Source organism: Cryptomeria japonica, chromosome 6 (genome assembly GCF_030272615.1).
Source record: "Cryptomeria japonica chromosome 6, Sugi_1.0, whole genome shotgun sequence".
NCBI classification, from domain to species: domain Eukaryota; kingdom Viridiplantae; phylum Streptophyta; class Pinopsida; order Cupressales; family Cupressaceae; genus Cryptomeria; species Cryptomeria japonica.
Window position 1 is genome coordinate 511384247 of NC_081410.1, and position 24521 is coordinate 511408767.

The following is a 24521-nucleotide window of genomic DNA, read 5'->3' on the forward strand; positions in this document are numbered from 1 at the left end:
AAACAATTATAATGTTTAGGACACATGTCCATCTTTGAATTTGCACCAATAGGAATTGAGGTTGGGTACATCAAATTTTGGTCTTTACATGTGTATCTTGTTGATGAGTTAGGTATGTTGAACTTGGACATGCTGACTTGGAATCTCCTGATTGGTTGAATGTGATTGGATGCCAACTCATCTCGCTTCATGTAGATCATCATAAAGAAGTCCTTGGCAGCCTCAGGTGGTCGCCATTGGTGATGTATCATCCCATGGGCATTCAAAACATGCAAATCAAAATTATCGACATCAGTAATCATATGGTGGTGAAAATCGAATTCAATTGGAAACTATGAATTTAATTAAAGTTATCACTATGAACTGTGGGGTGGAAAAATAATATCTACCTAATGAATAATAGTGTTGCATAATGGACTTGATCAAAAGAAGATTAGTGGGAGCTACATGGGCTTCGGGAATGGCAGTTTGGATGACAAATTACATGATTGGGCTTAATAAAAGTGAAATATTAAAGTCAGATAACTCCTGTCTATATGAATCCATGATTTTCAATTAGTGAAACACAAAGGATTCTATATGACCTAGCATGCCAAAGGTATTTTTTGATGTTGTATACATAGAGGCACATGAGATTACAATTGGATGCTTCCAATGATCCTTCTTTGTCATCTATCTTTGGATGAATGCCAATGAATCCAAAAGTATGGAATTAAGATGAAACCCCAAGGCTCTCCCATTTGACCACAAAGAAAAGGAAATATATAGTGGTGGATACAACATTAGAAGATGAAGCAACCTTAAATGAAGAAAAAATAGAATGGTAGTAAAAAGTAGAAGAGGTGGCACAAACAACACCACCTTCTCACTCTGCTATACCAATTATTCCACCTATTGACAAAGCTAGCCATATAGAGGAATAGCTAAATCCACTTGGGGATCCTATTTATACACTAGAAATACCTCCAATAAGATTGATGCACACTCCACTAGATCCTCCACTCATGATATAACATCTAGAGGCAATGTAGGTGGAGAATAACCACAACATGGAGCAGCCCCACACAAGATGAAATTACATCATCTACACATTCTAAACGATTGAGTTCATCTTTGGAATAGCTTGAGCTCATCTCTATCTAGTTTCTATGGCTAGATCTAAGATCTTATTGATCCATTGGATACAATACAACAAATTATGTAGAGTTTAGAAACCATGGCATAGGCAATGCTTGATGTGGTGGATATTGTCAAAAGTATAGTTAGCATACTCGTTGAGTACACGACATTTTTTTTGCTCCACAAGTTTTGGTGAGATTTACTCCTTAGTTGTTTTTGAAAAATTCATTGATTTTTTTACAAGTTCTTGTTGAGACTCCCCAAAAAAATCAGCAAGTTTTACCATTTAACTCATGACACTAGTAACATGTCAAAATTTAGGGTTAAAAATATGGGTTAACCACTACAAAAATTCTTTTCCATTTAACTCATGACACTAGCAACATGTCAAAATTTTGGGGAAAAAATGTGGGTTAGACACTGTGAAAACTCTACTTTTTTGGCTTTATAAGCATTATTTTTTGCCTTTTGAAAAATCATGAAAATGGTGTATACCATGATGGTTTGTGTGTTTTTAAAGGTCTTCATTTAGGCTTGGTGGTGGGGGCTCTTAAACTTGAGCTCAACCTATATCATGATTGGGAACATGCCATGGCCATTGTTGCTTGATCATGTTGGAGGCGTTCCCACAAGAATCTTATGAGAAGCGCAACACCTCAACCCCATTGGAGGCATTGCCCCAAACCCCCACCAAACTCATTTGAATCTTGATATAAAGCTGCACATTAATTAGCATGAGCCCACAACAGTCATAATTTTGACCAAGTAATAGATCCATGATTGATCATGATCACAAAATCTACAAAATACCATAGTTACCAGGAAACTCATCTCCTACCCTTGGAGACACATCTCGAAGATGGATACACATCTCAGGTACTTGAGACGTCTCCGAAAACTTCCCAATGCATAGGGCACTTTTGGCTGCCATCTCCGAAGTCTCCCGACCAAAATTGACGTTTCCCACCAAAAAGCTTAAGGCAAAACACAACAAAATGCAAATAAATAAAATAAACCCGCAGAAAAGCAAAGTCGTAGGGAAATAACTAGTCAAGAAACCGCATCGTAGGAAAACAAAAATCCATGCAAAGTTTACTGATTGGATTCTCTAATAGTTTAGACTTTTTGAGAGGGACGTAAACAGCTGTATGACTAATTTCTTGTCATTGTAATGGTCTAAAGAGAAATTGCCTTAACTATCTAGCCGACAATATTGAGTGTGCTCAAGAACGATATTACCTTACTTTCACTAAACCATTTAGACTGGCTATGGTACCAGCAGTAATAAGCAATTTTAATTTCAATTTTTGTTCAATTTTAAAGATAGTGTTAAACTTTACCATTGTTCTTGTTTCCAAAGTTCTTTGTCATGATATTTCTTGGAAAGTATTAAATTATATTAAAAAACAATTGGTGTCTCCAAGTACCCCTATCTCCTATTTTTGAAAGTTAGCCGTACCAGTACCAATACCAGTCTCCAGAGTCTCTAGGTACCCCCGACTCCTAGTAACCTTGCAAAATACATATCACCTATTATAAAACTTTGCATCTTTACAGTTCAAGTCATAATCAAGGACTATCTTGTTTTATACATTAGGCAACCTATTTAGTACACAAGGACAATCACAAAAAATTGGCATACTATAGTCATTATATTGCTAAATATGAGTTTAGTCGTAGTCAACAGGAAAGCTACCTCCATTATGCAAAAATGTATCAATTATGCCTTGCACAAACAACTCATAGAACAACCCCATCTAAGGTCAAACTAGAACATAGCCAGTTATCTTTTTGCATAATCATTCCTCTTTGTTAATGAGTTTAACAACAAAACATGTAATCTTGAAGGCTTCAAGTAAACTTCAATAATAAATGCCTCAAGTTGAATATACATACCAATCATACATGTCTTTATTTATATATATATATATCCTCCAAGAGAAAGGTATTCTAAGAATCACACACAAAGATCTAGGAGGGAATGGATCATGACCGTCCCATAATAATCTGATTTGCAACCTCCATCCTCAAAATAGAATTCCATAGGTCATCTACTCCCCTATACATCTTTCCAAGGACCCCTCTTGGATATGGCAGTTTACACATTTCACAATAGTCCACACATACAAGCCTCAAACTAAGAAGGATTTTAATAAAGTAAGACTTCAATGTTAATTTCAACAATAAAATATAAAATAAATGAAATTCTATAAGTAGCAATCAATATCCTTCACTTGAACATCCACACCAGTCAAGCATGTCTTTATCAACTCATGTTCATATATATATAACTCCTATTCAATTACCCATGCTCACCAAGGTTCTATAATGTCTAACCAATGTTATCATACAAGTATTTGAAATTTCTTTATATCATAAATCTTCCCTTTTTCTTAAATAGCCATCTCATATTGTCCTCTAAAAAATGGCGTTTAAAAAACCCATCCTAGAAATGTGTCTCCCTGTCCCCTGTTGTCCTGTTGTGATGTATTCACACATCGCCCCATTGCAAATGGGGACCTGTTGACGTGTATTTTGTACACAATCATACACAGAATAAAATACCCAAAGGCATCTTATCCTCTCTTGAATAAAGTCGCTAACTGCTGAAGATTCGCAAGAAGGATCAGTTAGGATGACTCCAATGTTCTTGTAAGTAGGTCTCTACGTGTGGATAAGCACTAGTGGTCGTTGTGATTGCTGTGTCATCAAGGGGCCTTACGTTGCCGAAGATTTTGCTAAACTAAACAAACTTAAAAAAAATATCAAAAGGATAGGGTTTGCAAGAGGTCTAATCTAGTCTAACCCTAAGAATGACTCAATGTAGACAAGGCTTGGTGAGATTCTACCAACTTCAATATTGCCATAAATTAACAACTCAATTGAAATTGATGCGATCTTCTAAGGTAACAAATGATTCTTCAATACATCAAAGATCAAGGACACTACCACGAAGGTACATATCCAAGATACAATAACGATTGAAGGTTTAAACAATTCAAATATCTCCAGTCGACCACGCAAGGCGTTCTTACAATCAGCAAGAAGCTAGTGGTTTGGAAAGCGAATCCTACCAAAGATCAAGTCCAACACTTTGTCCTTCGAATTAACACACTACTTTGATTGAGAATGATTCAAGAAAAATGAACAACCATGAAGATAGCCAAGAGAATTGCAACAAAACACCATAACTTCAATATTTTATTGATCTCAAAGCCATCATGTACAACAATTGTTTGAATTCCTTTCTCAAAACTCAATCTTGCTACAAAAGTAAATTGCTTCTAAACTCTAATCTCTAATGCATCAATAATTTCTAACTCTCTCTCTTTCTAGTTACAAAATGAAATGAAATGAGGGTATAAATAGCATCCTCAATTACAATGAACGGTCCAGATCAAAAAGCAGATCAACGGTCAAGATCATGACACCTAAACCCTAATTAGGGTTTGTTACAAATAGCCTCCTTTTTACTGAACAATATTAAATGCATAGCCAAATATTAAATTTGGCACAAAAACCTAGGAGACATAGACCAATGACAATTAAGATGCCATGTCATCTATAACAACCTTTCATCTAGAATCTTATTCCCTTTCCAATGCTCCTTTTTAGCATATGCAATGAATCTTGATACGATTCCTTCGATCTCAGCAATTGGAATCTCGGGAAGATTCTTCATTCTTTCTTCCAAGTGGATGACCTGATCAAATGCCTCGAGAAGAGCAGCGTCCCATCCAGGTTCAAGTTCCTTAGTCTTTTCAATCAGGAGCATGGTAGCAAACATCTGGTCCTGTTGCTCATCTGTGATATTAGCGTCCTTGCAAAAGATGACCTTGATTCTATCCTCCAATTCATGCAAATCCACATCTATCTCAACTTCGATCCTCCTGTCAAGAATAGTACGCAGTACCTCAAATACTTTGTCCTGGATTGGGTTGATCACCTCCTCAACATGGCTACATCTAGTACTGATGTCCTCGAAGAGAACTTCCTTCATCTGGAGTAAGGTTGACCACTGAAGTAAACTGTGAGGTCCTCCATCCATGATCTTTTCCTGCGCTAAGACCTTCCTTGATGTTTGTCTGATTACTCGCAAGACAGGGATGATAACATCTTTGGTATGAGCAAAAGCGGCTACTGTTATCATCAAGTTGTGGATGATCTCAAGAACCTGGATAGCCCTATGAATGGTCTTCATCATCCTTGTTGCAAATTCTATGGCAACTGTATGAGATTTGTCCATCCAAGTACTCATACGCTGGACCATACTCCTGAATCTCTCTGCCTCACCAATTGATTGAAGGGGAAGTGCCTGTACGGGTGATCTTGTTGGATCTTGACGTCCCAAAGGCTCATTGAGATGGCTGAAATATGTTCTCCATGCACCGACCTCTCTCTCAAGCTTTCTATTCTTCTCCATTTCTTCTCTAAGCTTATCTTTCAAGGCCTCAAATGAATCGGTGGCATCGTCCATCGTCTGTTCGGCTGTGGATGGACCTAGCTCAAATGTCTCTATATCATATTCCTCTGCTAGGATCTCACCTTCATACTTGTCCACTGCCGGTGTAGCTATCTGTAACTTTCTGGATCCAGTCTCATCCCTAATCATCTTGGACATCTTGGTAGCCCTCTTCTTCTCTGTCACTTCCTGAGAATGTCCAACAAGGCTTTCTAAATCAATCACATTGTCTTCGTCCTCGATCACAATCACCTTCGTTAATCTTTCCTTCAACCAATCTGGGATAGCCGATCTTGTCTCTTTAACCTGTATCTCCTTATGCAATGCTTCTTCTTCTCTAGGAGGAGATGTTACCTCGTCATTGTTCTTATCTTCATGTAACTCATAATCTTGGAGAGATCCACTTGGTGACCCTCGAGGTGCCTGTCCTTCTTTATCATTCTGTACCATTGACTCCATAGACTCTTCTACTTCAAGTGTCCTCTTCTCTTGTCGAGAAGATGTGTTGGATGAGCGATCTCGGTTGGCCCCTTGCTTCTTCTTGGAAGATTCTTTCTTCTCAGGTCTCTCTTTTCTCTTCGAGCCTCTTGGATGGAGATCGCCTTCACTTGCACTTCGAAGGTTGCCTTCACTTGCATTTCTGGGATTAGGATTACCTTCGCTTACACTAGCTCCACCTTCGGCTGGTTTCTCTCCCAAAGTGAAAGTCATAGCTATGCCTTGCTCTCTCAACTTCTGATGCTGCACATCAACCCATCTGCGAGTACAAGACAAGACTGGAGCCATCAAAGCATCTAGATCCACAACCTCAGGCTCATTCCAATCTAACCTTACTGATTTGCTTTCTCGATCATAGGATGATTGGAGATGTCTCCCACTATCCTGAGCTTGGTCGGCCACTCTGTAAATCTTGCATTTCCTGATGAAATCCAAAGGCAATCTAGAATGCATCTTTCTTTTCACTTCAAGATCGTCTAAGAGATTCATCATAAAATCTTCTATTTGGAACTCATGCTTAAACTTCCTACCGACTGTCTCCTCTATATATCCATGTGGATCAAAGCTTTCTCTCAAAGCAAACAATGAAAAAGAATACAAAGCTAACTCCTTCTCTGCGTCATCCATGGCTAAAGCATTAGGACATACCTCAACTGAATTGCCCAATATGATAGGTACCGGAACTCCATTCCCATGCCTGTGTCTGAACGCCTTCGCATAAGCTGCCAATTGTCTTGTTACCTCAAGTAACACTACTCTGTCTGTCGGATATCTCGACAACATGTATGGAGGTGAAGGACATCCATGAACTCTAATATAAGTAAACTTCGGAAATTGGATAAACCAGGCACCGCACCTCTTTACTAGCTCTTGTGCATCCTGAGATAATCTGTTGTGAATCCCACCTTGCAACGTCCTTGTGATGTTCATCGTGAAGGTATCATTAACTAACTTGTAGTTACTTCCTAGCGGATGATGCAAGTGGACATAGGAATCACAAACCCTGACCTCGCCGGGTCCTCTTCCAATCACTCCTCTGTGAGGTAGTCCTGCGTACTCGAAGCTCCTGATCAAGGCATATATGACGTATGAACTCATGTGGAAGGACTTGGTAGCCTTGAGTCTCCTCAACTGTACGTCCAAGCAATGGCTAATCATCCTGGCCCAATGTATTGTTCCTTTTCCCTGAACTATCACCTGGATGAAGTAGAACATCCACTTCTCAAAATAGAAGGCTTGAGGGGCTCCTGTGACTCGGTTAAGCATCGTAATCAAATCTCTATACTCCTCCTGGAAATCAATCCTATGTGGTGTGTTTGGTATCTTGCTCAGGCGAGGATGACTTTTAAGCAACCAGTTCTTGTTGATGATGCTTAGGCAAGCATCTGGATCATCTTCGTACATGGACTTGGCTCCTTCTATGCTCTTGTAGACCATATCCCTGTGCTCTGGAAGATGGAAAGCCTCACTTATAGCTTCCTCTGAAAGATACGCCAAAGTGTTTCCTTCCTTGGACACGATTGTTCTGGATTGAGGATCATAATGACGAGCACACTCGATCATCAACTCATGGCACTGCACTGCTGGAGGGAAGCCGACCGCCTTAATGATGCCACTTTCGATTATCCTCCTGGCGACAGGTGATGGCTTGCCAATATAGGGGACCTCTCGAAACTTCTTCGTACTGAAGTTACCCAAGTTGGTATCTCCAATGTTGCTCCACTTAGACACGATCTTGGTCTCCACTTCTTCGGTCTTTTGATCTTCCTTCATGAGAGCTGGATGACTGGTGGATGCTCCCGCCTTCGGGGTCGCCATACCTACACAACATTTCATAATAAGAAACTAGATTTTGCAATGTATAACATAGATTAGATTAATTTTAGGAAACTTCATGATAAGTCCTTGAGTTATCATTTCCTAAAAACGATTGAGCCACTGAAATTCAAAATTTCAAAATTCAAAATTTAAGGCAATGACAATCAAAATTCAAAACAAAACAAGAGAAGATTTCGCCATACCTTACTTGAGAGTTTAACTCTAAAATGCAAAACAAGGAAATTTGCCTAGGCAAAATTTAGAATTTGAAACTTTTCCCCGTGATCTTCCTTTAGCGAATGTCCTCCTTAGCAATTCGCCACCTTTGGGGAGTCTTTGACGTAGTCTTTGGCAAGTTCGCTCAACTCAAACTCGCACTCCTTTGGATGATGTTCGCACCACTTCCTTTGCTAAATTCGCACTTCTCCTTCATGAAATTCGCACACCCCTTTGTCTACTCCAAATCGCATGTAAATGAAGGTTTAAAATGATGATTAAAAATGAAAATTTTCACCTTCCTTTATAGGCGCTTAACCCCCCATTACCTCTAGGCCGACTTGGTAATTTAAAACAAATTTAAAATAAATTTAAAGGCCGACTTTTGTAAAATAAAACAAATAAACCCCAAGCGCCCCACTTTTTATTAATAATTAATTAATTTAATGCCTTTATAATTAATTTTTTTCGATTTTTTAATAGGCAAAATTAATTAATAAATGTTTTGCGCTATCTTTTAAATGCTAACTTGATTGGATATTTCAAATTTTATTGATCTTTAGCATTTAATAAAATCCAAAAAAATGTTTTAGCGCCAAAATTTAGAGAGGTGAAAAGATACAAACCATATCACTCTGGTCCCTGACTGAGGGACAGGAGCGAATTATCATTTTAGCCTGGATTCTCACCTTCGACGTTTAAAATCACCATCTCCACGTTGAAACTGGCATTTTTTTGCTAGGAATCTCGAGCTTGATCGACTTGATTTTGTGGATGAATGCCTCCTGAGGTTGATATCGCCCTGGTCCCTTGGTGAGGGACAGGAGCGAACCTTGTATTTTCTCCTTGATCTTTGTTTCTTCGATCACCAATCTTCATCATGTGGCAAGCAATGACGTTATCCCTTCGTTCCAAGTTTACCTTATTCGTCCTTAACAAGGCATTTTGATGCTTAAATGGTTTTCGCCCTGGTCCCTTGGTGAGGGACAGGAGCGAACCTTGTGTTCTAGCCTAAATTTGCTATCTTGTAACCTTTGCTTCTTGTTCATCGCCTTCCAAATGACGCTTTCAACTTTATATAATCTTGCTTTGACATGATTTTTGAAGGATAATGAGTGATTTAATGAAAATCGCCCTGGTCCTTGGCTGAAGGACAGGAGCGATTTTGTCTCCTTGTTCTAGTTGCTCACTTTTTGACGTTCAACTCCCTCACATATCATCCTCTTAAGACACCTTAGACTCTGTGCAACCTTGTACGTCCTTTACTTAGCGTGATTTTTGAAGGAAATGGCTAGTATAGTGAATATCGCCCTGGTCCTTGCCTGAAGGACAGGAGCGAACTTTAGTATTCTGGGCTCATCTTTGTTTCCATCAATTTGCAATCACCTTCACAACGTAGAATGAGGTCCTTTGATCCTTATTGAGCACTCGAAACGTGATCAACATCCAAAACTTAAGCCTCCATAGAAATTTCGCTCTGGTCCCTGACTGAGGGACAGGAGCGAACTAGGGCATTTAGTGCAAAATCTTCATCATATTGACTTGCAATTGTCTTCAAGGCGCAAAATGATGTTCCTTACTTCCTTTCAAACACTTGAAATGTGATTAATTAACATAAATTTTGACACATTCGAACATTTCGCTCTAGTCCCTTGGAGAGGGACAGGAGCGAATTTGGGTATTTTAGTGTAAATTCTTCATCTTTGGTGGTCCTTGCAACTTCGTTCTTCGTCGAGACACCTCAAAACGTCCTTGCCACCCTGTATCCTGACTTGGAGTGATTTAAACTTGAGTGGAAGGCAAGATAACTAACATTTCGCCCTGGTCCCTGGCTGAGGGACAGGAGCGAATTTTCATTTGCAAGCTCAATTACACTTTGCCAACTTCCAAATTTATCTTCAATGGACTCGTTGTGCCCCCTTTCATTCATCCTTGGCCTGGAGTTCGTTCTAACTTGGTGAGAAATTGGCCTAAGGGAGAAATCGCTCTGGTCCCTGACTGAGGGACAGGAGCACCTAGGCCAATTTGGGCCTCACTTTGGTATCTTGTAATCTTCAATTTGTCTTCAACGAGTTCGTTACGCCACCTTTACTTGCCTCAAACTTAATGTTCACTTGATCTTTGCTCAAATTTTGCCTTATGAGGAATTTCGCTCTGGTCCCTGGGAGAGGGACGGGAGCTACCACTGAATTTCGCCCTGGTCCTTGGCTAAGGGACAGGAGCGATTTAGCTTCTAGGTCCAATCTTCTTCACGAAGGCACTTCCAAATTATATTCAACTGATGAAACATATCTCCTTTGATCTCCTCAAATCGTCAAATTGTTCAAATCCAGCAAGGACAAGGCAATGTTTGATTTTGAGCTCCGGTCCTTCACTGAGGGATAGGAGCGATTTTTGCTCCTGGCAAACATGCCTCCCTTTATCATTTCCAATCCGAAATTCATCTTGATCCTGTAGAGACAGTAAAATTTTGAGAAACAAGCTCCGGTCCTTCACTGAGGGACAGGAGCGATTTTGCTTCCACAGGCCAAAATATCAAGATTTTGGGATTTTAATCACTTCACAAGGTGAAAACAAGTCATTTCCAATGCCCGGGATCAATTATCAAAATTTTCAAAATTTGATCAAAATTTTCAAAATTTGGTCAAAATTACTCAATCGGACAAAAATCCAAAATCTCATCATTCACACTTAGACAAATTTGGACTCTGCATTCAAAATTCCGACTGAAACTAGACCAACTCACTTAGCCTCTGGCGAATTCACTTTATGCAAAATTGCATCCTACGAGAGGAAGCTCAAAAATTCAAAATTGGACTGGACTCTGGCCTGAAAACACAATAACAGAAACCCTAAGGCTTGACCCTAGTCCAGACAACTGGCATACTAAACCAAAATCCTAAAAAGCAGAGAGAAAGGTGAGCAAAAACAAGCAAAAAGAGGGGGTCTCCATTTTAATGGGGCGATGTGTGAAATGGTCACAACAGGATCCTTGCTTTTTGCTTTCTAGGGTTTGTTTTCTAGGTCTTTTAGGGTTTTGTCTGTTAGCCTTTGCAAGATGAGTGCTGTCGAGGGGATCGTTGGATTGCAGGCTTTGCTTGAGCCAGGGTGAGTCCATAGGGCCCCAGAATTAGGGTTTCTTTGATATTCTTCCTTAGGGCTTGGTTTTGCTCTTGTTACTAATTGTGTCTTGCTTGGTGAGTGAGTATCATTCTTGAAGGTCCGAGCTAGGTCAAGTTGGTAAGTGATAAAGTCTGCAATGTCATCCTGATCTTTAAATGTCCTGAAATTTGGCTGTCTGGAATGTCCTGATCCTGAAATTTGACTGTCTGGAAAACTGAAGAATCCTCCAAAAACTAGATTTTGCAATATAACTCTTGGAGGTCCGAAACCACTCTCAAACATCCTGTCATTTCCTTATATCTTTCTTCTTTCTTATACTTAAATGTTATATTCCATAAAATAATCCTGACGAAGAGGCTAAAATGTCAAAATTCGCTCCTGACCCTTCCAAAGGGTCCAGAGCGAAAATTCACCAAAGACTCAAGATCTCGCCTAAGTCAAAGAGTGGTCGAGCAAGTTTGCAAGGATATGGAAGGAAATGGATCTAGGATCGAGTCTAAGACAAAGTCAAGTCAGTTTGAAGGTGAATTGAGCTTAGAATAGAAATTTCACTCCTGACCCTTCCAAAGGGTCTAGAGCGAAATTCTTGAAAACACTCATTTTCCCCTTTGCTAAAGTCAAGACCAAGATGGAGATGAAAGGAGAGTAGTCTATGTTTGCCTCCCAAAGAAAATTAGAGTTGAAAAAAGCAAGAATCAAGGTCAAATCATGATTTTCGCTCCTGACCCTTCCAAAGGGTCCAGAGCGAAAATCCTTGTAGCTCTTATTTCCTTCTTTGTTTTGGCTAGGTGTTGGCGTGATGTAGGATAAATTGGTATGTTCTTGCCTTGGGAGGGAGTTGGACACTTTGAAAGATGAAGATTTTAGCCAAAAAGTGAATTTCGCTCCTGACCCTTCCAAAGGGTCCAGAGCGAAATTCATCAAAAACCTTTTTTGCTCCCTTGTTTTGGCTTGAAACCTTGCTCCTTTGATGGAAAATGATCTATATTTGCCTCCAGGAGAAAATTGAAGTTTAAAAAATGAACAATCAAGCCCAAATGGTGAATTTCGCTCCTAACCCTTCCAAAGGGTCCAGAGCAAAAATCCTCCTAAGGCTCATTTCCTCCCTAGTTTGACCAAATTTTGAGTTGCAAGGCATCTTGAAGGGAAGTGTGGACATGTTTGGACTTTGGAAATGTTTGAAAGCCTTGAAAAAATGAAGGATTCTAGCCAAGAAGGTGAATTTCACTCCTGACCCTTCCAAAGGGTCCAGAGCGAAATTCCTTACAAGCCTACCTTTTTGACCTTGCTTGGGCTTAAGACTTTGTTCCTTGCATGAGAATGATGTTTAGTTACCTTCTAGAGAAGATTGGAGGTGAAAAGATGAAGGATCAAGTCAAGAATGAGATTTTCGCTCCTGACCCTTCCAAAGGGTCCAGAGCGAAAATCCTAAATCCACCTATTCCTTTCACATTTGTGCCAAGTCAGGCCTAGACAAGGATGATAGAAGCCCTTAAGATTGCCCTTGAATGGATTTTTGTCTCAAAAAATGATGATTTTGGGCTAGAGGAAGAATTTTGCTCCTGACCCTTCCAGAGGGTCCACGGCGAAATTCATTATAGGTCCCGTCCTTGGCCATGATTTCTAGCGAAATTCTCTTTTCTAGTCACTTTGAGGTCAAGTGAAATGTTGCAAGCATGGGAGAGGGATCCAAGGATAAGAGTCCAAGTAAACAAAGTGAAAAGAATGGAATTGAATGAGGATAAACAAGCAAATCATGAAATTCGCTCCTGACCCTTCCAAAGGGTCCAGGGCGAAATTGTGCAAAACCTATCTTTTCCCTCAAATTTATGCCAAGTCTAGTGTGGGTCAAGATTAGAGGTGTCTTTAGGCATGTCCTTGAATGGTCAATAATTATCAAGTTTGAAGGAATTAAGCCAAATGATGAAAATCGCTCCTGACCCTTCCAGAGGGTCCAGGGCGAAAATTCTTCAAACACCTATTTTCCCTTGCAAAATCAAGTCAAACTTGGGCTGGATGTGAGAGGAGAAGTGTTTTCTAGCCTTTTGAGGTGAATGCAACTTGAAATGATGGAGGAATAAGCCTAAATTAAGAAATTCGCTCCTGACCCTTCCAAAGGGTCCAGAGCGAATTTTCTCTAAATCACCTTTTTTTCCCAATTTTGTGCCAAGCCAAGTGCTGACTAGGGTGAGTTTTGATGGGAGAGGTCCTCAGGAATGACTTTGAATTAGCAATGATTATCAAACTTGAAGGAATTGAGCCAAAAAGTGATTTTCGCTCCTGACCCTTCCAAAGGGTCCAGAGCGAAAATCCCAATTCCACCTATTTTCTTTGCAAGGCAAGGTAAAATTTTGATTTTTATGGCCTAGAGAGGAGTGAGGCAAGGTGTTCTAAGTCTTGGAGGTGATTTGAAGTTGAAAGGATGAGGAAATAACCCTAAAACAAGATTTTCGCTACTGACCCTTCCAAAGGGTCCAGAGCGAAAATCCTAAAATTTACATTTTCCTTTCAAATTTATGCTAAACCATGCCTAGGCCAAGGTGAAAGATGCCCTTGAGATTGCCCTTGAGTTGATTGTTGTCTCCAAAAATGATGATTTTGGGCTAAAGGAAGAAATTCGCTCCTGACCCTTCCAAAGGGTCCAGGGTGAAGATTCTTCAATCACCTTTTTCTCCTTGCAAAATTAAGTCAAACTGGAGTTGGATGAGAGAAGAGAAGTGTTTTCTTGCCTTGTGAAGTGATTTGAAGTTGAAATGATGGAGAAGTGAGCTACAAACAAAAAATTCGCTCCTGACCCTTCCAAAGGGTCCAGAGCGAAATTCCCAGTATCACCTAAATTGCTCACAATGACGACCAAGTAATTGATTCCTAGGCCTTGGTGGAGAAAAGACTAGTGTATGCTTGCCTTGGAAGGTATTTTGGAATAGAGACATGATGGAATTTGTCCAAAAGTGCAAAATTCGCTCCTGACCCTTCCAGAGGGTCCAGGGCGAAATTCTTATAGGGCATGTCCCTGGAAAGACTCTTGAACAAACTTAATTTTGATGTCTTCTTGTTTTTTATTTAAGGTATAAAATGCTATGTTGAAATGTATTTATTATGTGTCCTTAATCATCTTTTTGTTTGTCTTGCAGTTAAAAGGGGACCAAGGCAAGACAAGGACGACCTTCTCCAACCCAGCATCATCAAGGATGGCCTTCTCCGGTCCAGCATCATCAGAGACGACCTCTTCCAGTCCAGCATTCGAAGGAAAGGCACACCATCCATCCTGCACATTGAAGACAAAGGAAGTTAAGGCAAGGGTTTGTTGAAGAAGCAGACAGTTTTAGAAGAGTTAATTAAAGCTAGGTTCTCAGCAACATCAAATTGAATATCTACCAAGTTACAAGTGTCAGACAAGGTGGCATCCCAGTCATCACTCCTCCAGTTGGATTGGTCCACCTCAGCGTGTCCAGGTTCAATGTACCTGACTCATCAAAGATGACACAAACTTCAATGTACCTACCCCGGCTATCCATTGGTCGAATATTCCAAAGAAGACGTGTCCAAATAATGCAATTATTTCATTGGCCAGAATTGAGTTTGTTGTAACAAACCCTAATTAGGGTTTTCATTGTAAAATCTCGGCCATTGATCTCAAGTTGATCAGAGCCATCGAATTGTATTGAGGGCACTATATAAGCCCTGACTCCTCATTTGTGAAGGCTAATAGTGAGTCAATAGTCAATAGTTAGAAGGTGAATAGTTAGAAATGGTGAGTAGTCAGTTGATAGAATAGCAATTAAAGTAGAATAGAAAGAGAAGGCAAAGATTGTTGCCAAGATGTTGTTGTAAAAGACTTTGTAAAACTTCATTGAAGAAATGGTGAAATCTATGGGTCGATTCAACAATTTGCATGGTCTCTATACTTCTCAGATTTGATTTCATGTTATTAGATGAGTGGAAGAAATGTGTTTGATTGATGGTGAAATCCGTATATCCATACTACTAGCAGTTTGTTGATTGCAAACTTGCCTTGTGTAGTCAACTGGAATCATTTAGTTTAAGCTTAACTTCAATTGTCGCTTCCTCACTAATATGCATCAGCCTGATGGTGTCTATGCCTGTAGCGATGATCTGAACATCATAAAGCTTTCCTTCGAAGATTGCACTAACCTTGTGGAGATGGTCCTAGGATGTCAAAACAAGACTTAGTTAGAATTTCATCAAAGGTCATTCATTGCTCCTACATTCTTAGTGTCAGAATTAGATCCTTCCCTCGCCCTCGTCCTTTTTTCCTTTTTTTCAAAATCTAGGCTAGTGAAATCCTGTGTTCCAGCAATATTCAAAGAAAATCAGACGTTTAGTCATCAAGTGTAAGTCCCCTTGTGATTCCAGCAAATCACATCATACCGCAGAGAGCTTATCCACACGTAGAGATCCTACATAATAGAACCTTGGAGTTACTCCGACTGATCCTTCGGCGAGATCTTCAGCAGTCGGGAGCTTTGTTCAAGAGAGGATAAGGTACCTCTAGGTATTTTATTCTGTGTTTGGTCATGTACAAAAGACACATCAACATGTCCCTATCACAAAAATTTAGGGGAGTTTAGTATGTCTTACGTTTGTGTAATATCATTCCTTCACAGTGGATTCTAGCTTTGTAGTTAGATTCAGTTTTGAGTTGATAACTTGATACACACATTTGACCCCTCAAATCAATACAAAACACATCAATTCTCAAGTAAAATAATCTGGCCTTAGAGGACTAGCATGTTGCTCAATTTTCAATTTCTGATCATTCTTTTATCATAACACATCAGAACCTTATTTTAGTGTGTTGTAAACTGGACCACTCTTGCCCATTGGATCTTCTTTTTTAAAACAATGTTGTCATAATCCTTCTTAGGTTGTACATGTCTAGATGGATGCAAAACCAAGGTCGAGATTGACAAAGAGTGAATTTAAAGTCTTCTTTATACAGAATTTTGACTTCTTTTCCATTCGATAATTTTTGCATTTTATTTTGCACAAGTTAAGCCTTTGCCTCCCTTGTGTATTTGCTCCGACAAAGAGTGAATTTAAAGTCTTCTTTATACAGAATTTTGATTTCTTTTCCATTCGATAATTTTTGCATTTTATTTTGCACAAGTTAAGCCTTTGCCTCCCTTGTGTATTTGCTCCAAAGTTCATAGACAAAGTCTCTTTGTTATCTATTTATACTCATAACATAGACATCCTGTTCTAGATTGCATCTTTTTAATGTATATATGTGGCTTGAGCAATTGTTTCTTGTATCACATTGTGAGATTTAGGTAACACTTGACAAAGAAAATAAAATAGATTCCATGCAAGCACATAGAGATATTTTCACAATAAAGCACATATACTAGCTTGAAGCATTCATAGTATAAAACAGGTGCTCTCGATTGCAACCTTCTGATGTAATCACATAGCTCAAGCAATTTATTCTTGTGGTTTACTGTATCATTTGTCATAGAAAACAAAACACATTTCATTCATACCTACAAATATATAGATCAAACACAAGAATAAAGAGATATTTCCACATTTATCTCAATTGTCGAGGTTTTGAGTCTTGATTATTTCTACCAGAAGGTTTTCTCTTTGAAAATCACTTGAGCATAGAGCCATCGTTCACATGCCTAAATTAATAAATTCTATGCACAGACTAAGTTCTTTTATCAATTTTAGCCTCAATACAGCTGGCAAGAGAAAATTCTATAAAAAAATAATTCTTTAAAACATTTATGTAACATGCACCCTTGTTTATTTTTGTTTTTTGTTTTCTATTTGATGTGTTTGATAGAAGAGTATAGAAATGCAGAGAAGTATTGCAGTTATATAGATTTATTGCAGCAAAATAACAAGGAAATACTTTGCAAATACAATATTCCAAATGCTTACAATCAGCTATAATCTGAAAGTACAGTACAATAGTAAAACTAGAGATTCCCAGATGTTTAAATTTCATTACAATACAATCACAAACATACCCATTTGCTGTAAATGCCAAAGAGAGAAATACTGTGAATACCCAGTAGGCTGGAGCCCAATAAAGTAGTCCAATACAATGAAATATCAGCTTCAGATAATACAACAATGAACAACAATACAAAGGAACCCTAGGCACCACAAATAGGGCTGCCAAAATTCCCCAAAACCCCAGTGCTAGGCTAGAAGTCTCATGCCACCCAAGGAGAGTACGGCCAGAAAGGGTGAAGGTACAACCAGCAATGAAGATGCAATCTCTCCTCAAATCTGCTGCAAACTCACTTAAATCTGCTCAAACAATCCTTCCTTCAATCTGCCTGAGCTCTCTATGAGTCAATTTGAAGAAATCAATCTACACTGAAGTCCAATTGTGATTCCTGGATGAAATCACCATGTAATCTTCCAGATTGGATCTTTCATCAACGTATTAGATGCTCCTTGCAAGGATTTCTGTCTTCACAAAGCCACAGGATCAACAAGTTCTACCAGCAAGTGTAATCTTCAAAATATCAAAACCAAGCATCACAAATGAGCTCCAAAAAATTGCTTTTAGAGTCTCCCAAAAAGCTACACCCCCTCAGGAATTTGCTTTTAAATTTAATTTTAAATCTCCTTATGTCTCCAAAGTGGTGCCCATTCCAGAAAAAACCCTTTCAAAATATTTTACACTTTTTGGGCGCCCATATTGTCCTTTATAAAATATATTAAAATAACAATAAAGTTAAATATTTAATTTAACTTTATAATTTAATAACTTATTGTTATTTAATTTAAAAGCACTGGACTATATCAAATGTCGAGATATGATCATTAATTGCATCCACTGAGCATTCTAAAAATAGAAATACTGACAATTGTCATAGTTGGTGCCCAAAATTGACTTAATAAAAATAGTATGGGCAAAACATCCAAATCCACTCCAAAAAAAGGCGTTGTGCACATCTCAACCTCCTGAGCTCAAAGAAACACCTGTCACTACTGAATCAAATTGTCATCATGAGTTCCCTTACCTTACTTATTAGCCTACCGGAACCCACTAAATAGGCTAATGGTCCACCAAACTAAAGTGCTGAGGAAGGGCACATTACAATTTAGAATCAACCCAACAACCAAAATAGAGGAAGCCTCAAGTTTTAGATAGTCGTGTTGATGATCACTATGCAGATAGCTTGATTCAATATTCTATATTTATTGAGGTTACAAGCTCACAAACACATAAACTAGAAGGTAACCCATGATACTAGAGTCAGCTCAAACCAAATAATGGGCCCATGCAAAAGAACTGAACTATCAAAAGATAGCTGAAGATCAACACAGATCTAAGTTAATAGCATAAGCTTCATGCAAGGAGATCATCATTAAGAACCCATCAAAGTTATGTGGGTTGAATGGGAAAAACCAGCATAAAAGAAAAGATCACTTAATGGATTTAGTTCCCTTTGAATCATCCACGTATTCAGCATCTTGCCCAACTATAGTTCCTGTTTCAGGCAAAACAGTGACTCATAGTCAACTGGAGTAGGAGGCATGTTTGGCTCGGATTCCATCTACTCTAGTTACGTCAGTAATCAGGTCCTGCACTTTAATGCTTAATAATGGCTTCGCATGCTTGGTTCGATATGGAGAGCCCATTCATCTTTTATTATGAAAATGAACACAAAGCTTTCATCAATAGAGCAAAAGAGTTGACGAACATCTCTACCTACAAAAGTAAGGAGAGAAAGCACTTGGACTTCTGCCCTGAGTGGCAAAGAGTCAACATCTTTATGGAACCATTACAAATTAGATTTAGCTATCAGAGATAACTCTTCCTTGAAAAGTCAATTTCTCTATTGTGAGCAGAGAAGAATCGTCCTAAAAGGTAGATTTGGAACATGCTTTCTAGAAGCTCCTTATAGAAGCCAAAAGAATGGTATAGTAAATACTTTTTTGTGCTGCAATTAATCATCCAAAAAATTCTTAACAAAATATCCTTACCAAGACAAAGGAATGGTAAGAAGGAAATTAGTTTCAACTTGAAGCCTTGCCCGAAATGAACTATCCACAAATCACCTCCAAAAAATGTGACTGTCTCCTTTCTCCTACATTTAATGCAAGAAGAGTCTGTAATGCTCATCTTGACCTGCCTTGGTTTAACAGCTAATCCTTGGAGAATCACTAAAAATTCAAAAACTTTGTGCTTGAAAGACAGTTGCAGATAATAAATGTTCCAATTGATCAGATAGTAAATGATGATCCATCATGAGAACTTGAATTCTAAGAGGAGATACCCAAATAGTGGATGATTTTTCAAACTTCAATGAGCACCCTCATTTTATTGAACTTGAATTTCTGTTTTTTCCTTACTTGCTGCCCCTGCAGCATCAGAAGAAATTTCCAGACAAATGAGTTTCTCCTACATAGATCGTTGAGTAAGTTCAGGAGTTAACGCCGAATCATCTGCAAAGTGGACATTCAGAGATCAGTTCCTCTGTAGGTAGAGATAGGGACCTAATGGGCAGTCCTGTTGAGTGGATCTTTACAAATGGATAGGATCTTATGCTATCCCATTCAACTAGGAAGAGAACCCACAAATACTTTAATCTATAAATCATATTTGGAAACTATTTAACGAGTATCCTGTAACAGCTTTTGGTTTCTTCTAGTTTGTTAAGGAAACATTCAAAATTTGAATGCTGATTCATTTGTGTTACAATGAACTTGGCTAGCTGAGTGGCCATGTACAAAGATGAAATTATCAGTCTTCTTTATTACTTTAAATGCATATTTTACCACTCTCACTATGGACTTCGCCACATATGAGGACTCTTGGTGCCTTCACCTTGTAAACAGTTTCTATACTAAGATATCTCAAACACATCTATCTAAAGGACATGGACATATATCATTATTGAGGTGCCTATACTTCTTTATCCTGGTTTTTTTAGATGCATTTAAGAAATCTATGCTAGTTTAAAATATAAATATTATTATATATTACTTCATGATTTAAAGCTATTATGAATTAATCTATTAAAGGGTTAATATAAAATAAGGTAAATAATAAATAAGAAAATAAAAAAAATTATTGCTTAGAAATTGGAAAATCGTGAAATTTGTAAAGGGTATCATTAATTGGAACTTTTGACACTTTTACCTGCTCAAGGCTATGAAATTAAAAATGATATTGATAGTAAAAGAGAGCTTGATTTCCACACAGAATGTTTGAGTGAACATATTTCTATTAAAGTCTAACGAATGGGTGTACCAAATTTCTTCTACTTTGTTTTTGATTCTTTGAACTTAAAGGTGCAGAAAAAATCGATGCAGCTAACCTTTGGGGGAATTATTCTATCCCTTCTGATAACCCATATGTTCAAGATAATAACTGGCAACCAGAGATTTGGGCCTTAGGTTTGAGAAATCCTTGGCGTTGCAGCTTTGATTCATTGAATCCAACTTATTTTTTTTGTGCAGACGTTGGTCAGGTACTGTAAACTTATCTTTTCTTTCCATGGTCTTTATGATTTGCACCTTTGTGTTTAATAATTCGTATTCAGGGAATTTATAGGAGTCTTCTGAAAACAATCTATAGTGGAAATTCTCTTAAAATGTTTATTTGATAGCTTTTGTTATCGTAAAGAATCTGTTTGTTGATTTAAAATATTTAATAAATGACTTTTAAGACAACATTGGCAGTTAATAATGTTCTCAATCAGAGATTATAAATTGAATATCATGCTAGCCATCTCAACTCAAGGTCTGCAATATTTCCTGTGGAAAAAATTAAATGTAACCACTTAACTGTTAGCTAATGGAGAAATTCATGTAAATAATGCATAAAAAGCTAGTTCTATGGCATGGAAAAATATAAGTAGCTGGCTTCAGAATGCAAAATTGAATTATTCATACCAGGTGAATGAAAATAGCATGAACAACATCATGGTAAATCATTAATTGGGTAATTGGCAAGAGACAGATACGAGAGCATCATGATGGTTCTAGAATATTGCTAAATGTCTTGATTGAAGAAAATATTGATGCCATAAATGCAGACAATACCCTCAAAGGTTACATAAACTTAATTTTCAGATGAAGTTTTCAAATGTCTGTAAACTCTGTTAAAAGAAATTTCAAGATCCTGTCTCAGGAAGCTACCATTGCTTCACTTGTCATAGAAGCATATCTGAATCATACAAAATTGAAGGGCCATAATGTTTTTGGTTCTTATTTCATATGGGTTTGTCAATGAACAGAAGAACAAACTAATTGTGTAGGCTTACTATAAGAAGGGGATATAACTGAAAACTCGAACCAAAAATTGGACACAAGAAAACCCATGAAATGAGAACACATAGATATACATTTCAGGCTGGAAATTTGCATACATCTTTAGGAAGTGGGTAAATAGGGAAGCATGGAGAAAACTTGGTTTATTGTTTATTTAGGGGAAAAGAAAAATGAAGCCAGGAAGTAGACCTGTCAGCTAGTTGTTATCCACAATTCAAATTCTGGGGAATGTTATGGGAAAGATTTTCATAACCTAATAAGGTTTTTGGGAATAGGAATGTATCCTCACACCCTGGAGAGTTTCCTGGACATGTATGGAGAAACACAACCTGCTATATTTACAGTGTGATTGCCAAAACACTATTTGCTTGATCATCTTTTGCCATTCAGAACTTATTTATTAAAAAATTACTGCAAAGAGAGGGGTCATAGGATAAGTTGAGTCTTATCTAGTAAGCTTTAGGGGATGTGCAATGACCTTGTCGAAGGGCTCAACAAGATAATTTTAAAGAAACTGTATTGAAAATATTCAAAAATATTCATAAAAGTTAAATGATAATTTAGATTGGCCTAGTTGATGCATATTTTTTGGATGAATTTATATCTCATTTAAGATGAGTGAATGGATGTTGGTAAAACAGGGAAATCTTAGGACCTTAATGTCTTTAATTCTAACATTGTATGACACTAATTTGCAGGAAGTCTATGAGGAGGTGGATTTGATAACAAAAGGTGGCAACTATGGTTGGCGTGTCTATGAAGGATTAAATCTCTACACTCCTCTTTCATCCCCAGGAGGAAACACGAGTGCAAATTCTATACAACCTATTTTTCCGGTAATGAGTTATACTCGCAATAGTGTCAATCAGCAGGAAGGATCTGCCTCTATAACTGGTGGCTATCTTTCTAGATCCAACCAAGATCCATGCTTATATGGAAGGTATGTAACTACATAGCATTTTACTACTGGTATACTTGAAAAAGATAACACAATATATTTTTTCTTAATTTTCACATCTTAAGCAACATATATACTCCTGGTAGTTGATTCAACAGATCAATTTTCTCTCTGATGATGGGTGAAGGTAAAGTCTCTCGCTTGAATTTATGGAGCTAAAAATTGTCATGCCAAAAGGACCAGAAAACTAACACCTTATAATGTTATTCTGATGAAGACAACTTATAGGGGTTGGCGATAATTAATTCTTCCATTGTGGATATTAGTGTCCTTTCCTTTGGTGGATACACTTTTTTAAATGTTAATCATAAATCCATTTATTCATCTTCGAGTTTTTTGAAATTGCAGGTATTTGTATGCTGATCTGTATGCTGCAAATATGTGGGCTGGTATAGAAAATCCCATTGGCAGTGGCAACTTTAGTAGCACAGCAGTAAATTTCAACTGCTCTGCTAAATCCCCAATTCCATGTTTGTATGCAGCCCAAACTAAATATCCCACTTTGAACTATATATTTTCATTTGGGGAGGACACCAGGAAGGATGTGTATTTGCTAGCCAGCAATGGGGTGTACAGAGTGGTACATCCCAGTGATTGTAATTATGTATGCACGAAACCGAGCCTTTCTACTGGACCCTCGAATGTTCCAAGTCCATCCCCAAGTCAGGTAGAATCTCCTTCTAAGTCATCTGCTGCCATGGCAAGGAGCATAAGTATTTGGCTTTCAGCCTTTATTGTCATATTCATAATTCTAAATTAGAACACTGGAAGCATTCTTCTAATCATAAATAAATGTAAACTTGAGTTCATTTTTTAATAAAATGATTCAAAGTACCAGCGTTTGAATTATTTCAGGGTGGGAAACATTTTAGTTAAGTGAAGGGTTGTAGCATCTCAACGCATAATGTTTTGTTGTTGTTTGAATTGCTCACTTTGCAACTTCAACTTGGCTTTTCTAGCGTTTTTTTTTTCACGAACATATTTGAAATGTGGATCCTGCTTTGGTTCAGCAATCAATCCGCCTTAACTGCTAGACAACGCACCAAGGTTGCAATTCCAACAGATTGCTAATTAGCATGTTTATTGTCTTCCATATCCATATTATTGGCAGTTTCATCGCTAAGCCTGTTAGGCGCGCTGTAGCTTATGGTTTTGATCAATGCAATGTTAAATATTTTACAGATTACTTACAAGATGGCAGGTTCATGTTGTGGAATTTAATGCACCATTAATAATCTCTCTAAAGCGGCTGTTTCCCACAATTTCTTTACCAAATTTTTCAGTGTATATTTTGGAATTAAAATAAATTAATTAATATCTAGGTGATAGTAATTGATATCGCAATTGTATACTGAAGCCGAGTTTTATCCTTCTCCATCAAAATCAGCACAACATTCATTTTGAATATATTTGTAGGGATCAATTTTGACTTTCAATTACTGATTTAGATTATGTAAAGCATACAAAGCGTTGATTCTTGGGTTGCATTCTGGGATTCATTTTTTTTCTGATTTGAATTACCTTGCTCTCTAAAAGAGATGGTTTAGATTGAATCTCTACAGCTAGAAGGAAACAACATGTGCCGCTAGGTTAAATTTTGGCGACATGAGGAGAATTGTCCGGGACGATTTGCAACCTAAGTTAATTTTTTTGTCCCAAAAATCAGTAGCACTATGAACAAGTCAGGACAGAGCTCAAGTGTAGGGCTTTCAAGTTTATGTTAAAAACCATGTGTGACCAGCTTGAATCAAACGTTAACAGTATCATAAACACACAATAAAAGAAGAAAATTGAAAAACAAATTTAAAAAAATGTGATGGTTCTTTGACGAGACAGAATAGAATAAAATATTCAATTAAAATTCCCATAACAAGATGGAAAAATTAAAAAAACAACAGGGCAGATGAAATTGAATAACAAATTGTGCTCTAAAATGGAATGTATTGAAAAAACTATTCTTATACTAGGGGAGAGGAGTCAGAACGTCCTAACTTCGGGGGTCAACGTGGGGCCACGTGGACTCGGAGACCAACTTTGACCTCCTCCCATGTCGACTGCCGAGTT

At 37.9% G+C, this 24521-nt stretch overlaps 1 protein-coding gene across 5 annotated transcripts in view; it reads left to right on the plus strand.

The window, feature by feature from the left end:
- The window catches only part of LOC131052754 (HIPL1 protein), a 50889-nt gene extending 27541 nt beyond the window's left edge, over positions 1-23348 (plus strand). The window contains exons 5-7 of one of the 5 annotated variants that reach the window (XM_057987350.2): positions 20519-20697; positions 22198-22439; positions 22806-23348. In XM_057987350.2, the coding sequence (XP_057843333.2) occupies positions 20519-20697; positions 22198-22439; positions 22806-23217 (833 nt within the window). In that variant the 3' untranslated portion in view covers positions 23218-23348. The remainder of the gene's footprint in view (positions 1-20518; positions 20698-22197; positions 22440-22805) is intronic. The other 4 variants (XM_057987349.2, XM_057987351.2, XM_057987348.2 and 1 more) reach the window with 4 other exon arrangements.
- Positions 23349-24521: the final 1173 nt, after the last annotated feature.